The sequence below is a fragment of the Calonectris borealis genome, chromosome 26, assembly GCF_964195595.1.
Source record: "Calonectris borealis chromosome 26, bCalBor7.hap1.2, whole genome shotgun sequence".
In the NCBI taxonomy this organism is placed as follows: Eukaryota; Metazoa; Chordata; class Aves; order Procellariiformes; family Procellariidae; genus Calonectris; species Calonectris borealis.
Genome location: NC_134337.1, coordinates 4,246,735 through 4,253,190, shown reverse-complemented (window position 1 = coordinate 4,253,190; position 6,456 = coordinate 4,246,735). Strand labels below are relative to the sequence as shown.

Genomic DNA, 6,456 nt, shown 5'->3' with positions numbered 1-6,456 from the left:
TGTTTACCAAGATGGGATGGAAACGGTTTCTCCTCCCGCCTTTGCCCAGCTCCGTGCGCAGAGGTGGCCCTTGGCCATGTCAGCAGAGCCCCGTTTTGCTCTGTGATGGGGACATGGGTCCATATCGGGCAGCACCCACACTGAACCAGGCACCCGAAGCACAGAGCAGCCAAACAGCCGGAGCCGAGCCAACCCAAACACTCCCATGGAGTCCTTCAGCCACCCGGGGATACCCCAAAAGCTGTGACCCACTGTGGACCCGAGCACAGACCCATTTCCCCATCAATCGCCCAAAGCAGCCGCTCCCCAACTCACCACTGCTCCTCCTACCTTGGCCCCTCTTCCAAAGGGCTCCCCACCCCATCCCTTCCTCCCCCCAACTCCTTAAACAATATTAAACACTTAATGGCAATTAATACGCTTTAATGCAGGTTTTGGGGCCAACTGGCTGCTTAGAGGGTGCTTAAACCATCAGCCCCTCTCAATCCCGTTGCCCTTGTCATACAAAGTTAGCCGAGCCCCTAATCCAGCCTCCCCCCGCGCTCCCTCGAGGAGGCCGAAGGGTATAAAACCTCCCTGGCACGCGGGCACCGACGCGGAGCAGGGGCAGCGCACCACCTCCCGTCCCCTCGGGATTTACTGTTGTTCTTATTAATTTATTTATTTTTTTGATTTGGGGGGCGGGGGGATCCTTTAGTTGGGTATTTTTCCACATTGGGGGGGTGGGGTTTCCCTTTTTTTTTTTTTTTAATTGGGGTTGAAGCAAAATTAATTACAAAACCAGAGCATTTCATTTTTAAAAACCCCCTAAAAGCAAAGCAGCTGCTATAACATTGGCAGGATGAATGGGACGGAAGGTATCAATTTTTATGTGCCTATGTCCAACAAGACAGGGGTGGTGCGAAGCCCCTTCGAGTACCCCCAGTATTACCTAGCCGAGCCCTGGAAATACCGCGTCGTGTGTTGCTACATCTTCTTCCTCATCTCCACCGGTTTGCCCATCAACCTCCTCACCCTCCTGGTCACCTTCAAACACAAGAAGCTCCGGCAGCCGCTCAACTACATCTTGGTCAACTTGGCGGTGGCTGACCTCTTCATGGCCTGTTTTGGCTTCACGGTCACCTTCTACACTGCCTGGAACGGCTATTTCGTCTTCGGACCCGTCGGCTGTGCCATTGAGGGCTTCTTCGCCACGCTGGGAGGTAAAGGCTGTGGGGCGGGAGCTTGGGTCTAAGGGCCAGGCTTGGCAGTGGGTGATCTTGCTTCTTCAGGGCTTTAGGAGCCCAATTCCACCCCTTCATCATGCTATTGGGATGGCTGCGATGCATGCAGCATCCCTCCCGTGCAGAAAGCCATCTTGAGTGCCGCTGCGGTGTTGCAGCTCGTTGCATGGGGCAGAGCTCGCCATGGGAGTCGCTGCTTCCCTGCAGCTTAAAGATGGGGATAAAAAAAGAGGGATTTATGCAAGTTTGATCTCGATGCCAAGAAGCGCCCATCTTACGACTAGCAGGGCAGCTGCGAGGAAACGAATGCCAGGAAGGGATCCTTGTTTGCAGGATCAAGCCTGGGGTCATCTGGCAACACTGCCCATCTTGCATTCAGGGGGTCTCACACCAAAGTTGCACGGCTAGCAGAGGAGGATGACCACATCATGTCCTTGAATCAATGTCAAGCATCTTTGCCAAAAGCCTTTTCTTGGGAAAAGGTGAAGGGTTCAGGGAGGAAAAAGACATCCCTTGGGAGAGGGACCACTCGAGAGAGGGACCCCGCAGAAGGGGTACGGGCAGGGAGAGGAGGAGTTCAAGACCAGGAGAGGGGTCACAGCTTATCTTGGGGCAAAAGGAAGATGTGGCAGCTCTTGACCAGAAGAGAAGAGCAGCAGGGTGGAGGGGAAGGAGGATTCAGGGTTGCACAGAGCTAGGGAAACCAGGCCCAGGCTTTGCAGCAATTGCTCAGCTCTTGTCCCAGTTGCACTCGACTTGGGTGCCCTTGGGAGCTTCCTCATTTCGCTTCTCAGGGACATGAGAGCTGCTAACGCTTCACCCTGCGGAAAGCCCCCGTGCAAAACAGGGAAAATTCATTTTGCACCCCACGCCCACGCAGCCAGCCGGGCCCACACGACACCTCGTGATGGATCTGACAACCGCTAATCCCTGCTGTAGAGATCCATAACCACTGCAAGGACTTCACTTTTTTTTTTCTCTCTAAATGAGGCGATCTCCTGCAATGATGCTGATCTGGGGGGAAAAAAAAAAATTATATTCTGCCAGGCAAAAGCAAAGCTAAGTGTCCTGATGCAAGCCAAGGACCGAGGAAGGGCTTGGTCTTGGGGTCAGAAGATCATACGGGTCTGCACCGTTTCTGACCGAGTGAGCCTGTGGGCTTTCAGGCAGCATTACTTGCCCGTCCGATGTTTGTAGCTAGTAAAGAACAAGGAGGCTCCTGTTCACAGGGAAGACAGTTTGATGGGAAGCCGTCACTGTGCGAGCAGCAGGTCCCCAGCGAGTCCCAGCACAGGGTGTAGTTATCGGCAGATTATCACAGCTGGGGGCATTAGCAGGCTTACAGCACCGACTAAACACTCCCAATCCCCTGAAGTTTAATTATCCCTTATAAATACATGCGCACGCATGCCCACCCACACAGGCTCCCCCGTCACCTCCCCCTGATCCAGCACTGGCGGAAGACTCATGAAATACACATTTAAAGACATCAACAGGTTTGGACACATCTGGCATCTTTGCCAGAAATTGTGCTTCCTCGCGCCCAGGTGGAATTCACCGCCTTGATTTTTTAAACTATTAAAAAACCATGATGGTCCCTCCTCCGTCACCAGCATCCCGCTGGGCACGGACGCTCCCCTCGGCTCCCAGACCTTTTGCACGTTACGGCCGGGAGATTCTCAGTTATTGAGTAGGATGCTGGTTATCCCTCGCTGATCCCCAACTCCTCAGTTCCCTCTGCTCTTCGCTGCAACCACGAGACCACGAAGGGAAGATCAAGCCCAGAGGAGCTCTTACCACCACCGTACGCTCTCTCTTTCTCTCCCTCCCACAGGCCAAGTCGCCTTGTGGTCCCTGGTTGTCTTGGCCATAGAGCGCTACATCGTCGTCTGCAAACCCATGGGAAACTTCCGCTTCTCCGCAACCCACGCCATGATGGGCATCGCTTTTACCTGGATAATGGCCTTTTCCTGTGCCGCTCCACCCCTCTTCGGCTGGTCCAGGTGAGTCGAAGGATGCTCGGTGGCAGCTAAGCAAACATCCCAGCGGGACGGGAGACGCACTCGTGGCTCGGACGTGAAACTCCCTGGGCTCCAGGCGAGAGAGGCAACGGGGCGAGTCAGAACAGAAGTGGGACCTCAGCTGTCAGTCTCACCATGGCTTGGTGTCCCCTAACCAAAGGCAGCCACAGGCTCAGCATCTCCAGCTGCAATAGTCCTTCGTGCTCCCTTTACGTTCTGCAGAGAAAGAGGGGCTTCGACAGGCACGGCTCTTCTCACCCATGCTGTGAAGAGCCCATTTCTCCCTGCAGACCATAAAGAGCGTTTAGATGACCAGGCCAGGTCTGGCGAGGCAAACCTGCCCTCGCTGACGTGCTGCCACCCCAGCATTGCTCCTGGGAACCCTGCAGCACCTTTCCCAGCACCCCTGCCCCACTCTCCCCAGCAGCCCATCTGTCCTGCTCCCAGCACCGCAGCTCATTTCAGCCCCCCACCAACAAATGCCCCCCAACAATAACAGAGGCAACGCTGGCTGCTCACACCACAAGCTGCTCACTAGGCTCCAGCGAGCGTGTCCTCCGGGCAGCTAAAGCCCACGTCTGGCTCTTGCACGCACCCACATCCCTGGCCAGGAGCCGATGCAGCAGCCAAAGGCCACCCGGAGCGTAAGGGAGGAGCTGAGGGGATGGAGGTGATTTCTCTAACGCTGCAGCTCCGGCCCCTCCTGACACCCCACTGCAGGGCTGCCCTGTGGGGTCATAGCAAGCCCTTCGGGCATGTGCAAGAGGTGGCTTTGGGGCAGCAAAGTCCCTTTACCATCCACCTGCGATGAGGCACAGCCAGATGGTCTCTCTCCAGCCCTGAATTGGGATCCCTGCCCAGGCAGCCGGTCCTTGGCTCCCGAGCAGATCTGAGCCGCATCCCTTTGAGCCAGGGCCCCTCCAGGCACAGGCTGTGCATCCCTCCACCCCGTGCAGCAGCAGGGACAAAGCCCTCAAGTGCTGGGACCCACCAAGCCAGCGGCTCCTGTCCCCACTCAGCGTCCCTCCATCCGCAGAGGGGGAGCAGGCGGCTCCCGGCAGGCAAGTGCTCAGCCACGTAGAAAGGAAATAAATAGCCTGTTCCCCGTGGGATGGAGCGAGTGGCACAACAAACCGATGCTACACGCCCAAGCGCGACGTGTCGGCGCGGTTCGCTGCCGGCCCCGAAGGAGCCGGGCGCTGCAGAGCCAGCGAGGCCGGGTGCATGAGGCACGGAGAAGCTGGGGAGGAGCTCACCCAAAACACACGTGCCATGGAGCATCCCCCGTCCTTGGGGAATTCGGTCCCCAGGTTGAACCCCTCCTGTTGTCCCCAGGGAGGGTTCTGGCGAAGATCCTAACCTTTCTCACTGGCAGATACATGCCGGAGGGGATGCAGTGTTCCTGCGGCCCCGACTACTACACCCACAACCCTGACTACCACAACGAGTCCTACGTCCTCTACATGTTCATCATCCACTTCATCATCCCGGTTGTGGTCATTTTCTTCTCCTACGGACGTCTCATTTGCAAAGTCCGAGAGGTAACGTCGGCAGGGGATGAACGGGGACAGGGTGGGCAGCTCGGGCAGGAGGAGGGAGGTGGTCCAGGGGCGGAAAACTGTGGGTGCCCCTCACCACCCCGACTGCCCACAGGCAGCTGCCCAGCAGCAGGAGTCAGCCACGACCCAGAAGGCCGAGAAGGAGGTGACGCGGATGGTGATCCTCATGGTGCTGGGGTTTATGCTGGCCTGGACGCCCTACGCCGTGGTGGCGTTCTGGATCTTCACCAACAAGGGAGCGGACTTCACCGCCACGCTCATGGCAGTGCCTGCCTTCTTCTCCAAGAGCTCCTCCCTCTACAACCCCATCATCTACGTCCTCATGAACAAACAGGTGAGATGCCCCATGTCCTGCAGGGTGAGCCTTTGCCCTTGGCTTACCAGCACGCCTGGGCTCACCGCAGGCACCTTGCTCCTCCCCGTGAGTGACTGCATCTCAGCCTGGGGGGAGCAGCAAGCTCGGGGGCTGCCGGCAGCTCTCAGCACAGCAGCACATCCCTGCTGGCCCCCACTGCCATCGTTCTCCATTTCTCTCCCTCCTTCAGTTCCGCAACTGCATGATCACCACAATCTGCTGCGGCAAGAACCCCTTTGGGGATGAAGAAGTCTCCTCCACCGTATCCCAGAGCAAGACCGAGGTCTCCTCTGTCTCCTCCAGCCAAGTATCACCTGCATAGACCATGGACAGTTTGAACTGGGGCGACCTGCCGAGCTTGGGGACTGAGACACCCACGCACCCACAGTCTCACTCCATGGAGTCACTCCCTTGTGCACCGACACCCTCCCCTGCACGAGCACTTAGCTGTGCCCGTACTGCGGTAGCTTCCCCCCACGTGCAGACCCCCGGGCAGGCTCGCCGGGGCACCCCTGCACCCACTGGTGCAAGCACGGCACGCTGAGCTCTTCCACTCTGACACAGCCCCTTGCAGGGAAGCCCAGGTCCCTTCCCCAGCTCCCAGGAGCTGGTCGGCTTTCGGGGACTGTCCCTACCTGTCCCAAGCGCCAGCAAAACCCCCTGCTTTGTTCACATCGTGTTAAAACAGCAGCAGCCAGCGGGAAACCCCAAACTGCAATACTTTCCTCCTTGCCGCTCTGAAACACGCTCCCTGCTAGCATCCCCTGTCCCCGGCGCTCAAGGGAGCGTCGCAGAAGCATTCGGCCCTCATTTACAAAAACTAAGAATGCAGACGCAGCACCATTGCAAAATCCCCAGAAGCACAAACCCGTGGCTGGAGCGGTCCCGGCTGCCCCTTGCCAGCACCCGAGCCGGGGGCTCGCCGGAGCTGCGCGCCCCGCTGCCGGCACAGCCGATGGCAATCAATACCCATAGTCTTTACAAATCAATATAACAAACGGAGCTGGGAGCAGGCTTCGCTTCAAGCCCGACTCCCTGTATCCCCAGGACAACACTGTAGATATATCTATTTTTTTTGTCTTGGAACCTGTAAATATTTGCTCACATACTTTGAAGTCTCTATCTTTCTCAGCCCTTTCCTTTCTCCTCCTCCTCCCGACTCCAAGGCAGAGAAACCGTCTTTCACCTCTGCTCCTGCCGGTCGGACACGCACGGGCAACCTTGGAGGGTGGGACTGGTACCCGAGCGCTTTCCTGTACATATTTTATAAATAAATAATATTGTGTCAGCACAAGGAC

General features: G+C 57.2%; 1 protein-coding gene across 1 annotated transcript; it reads left to right on the top strand.

Moving 5' to 3' along the window:
* The first annotated feature begins 364 nt into the window (after window positions 1–364).
* LOC142093353 (green-sensitive opsin) lies at window positions 365–5,480 on the top strand. The gene is made up of 5 exons (XM_075174440.1): window positions 365–1,202; window positions 3,058–3,226; window positions 4,620–4,785; window positions 4,898–5,137; window positions 5,349–5,480. Exons 1-5 carry the CDS (start codon window positions 842–844, stop codon window positions 5,478–5,480), a joined length of 1,068 nt encoding a protein of 355 aa, XP_075030541.1. The 5' UTR covers window positions 365–841.
* The last annotated feature ends 976 nt before the right edge of the window (window positions 5,481–6,456 follow it).

Coding starts and splice junctions, on each gene's coding strand:
- LOC142093353 (XM_075174440.1), top strand. CDS start 842: ATGAATGGGACGGAAGGTATCAATTTTTATGTGCCTATGTCCAACAAG. Junction 3,227..4,619: donor CCCCTCTTCGGCTGGTCCAG/GTGAGTCGAAGG, acceptor TCTCACTGGCAG/ATACATGCCGGAGGGGATGC. Junction 4,786..4,897: donor TCATTTGCAAAGTCCGAGAG/GTAACGTCGGCA, acceptor GACTGCCCACAG/GCAGCTGCCCAGCAGCAGGA.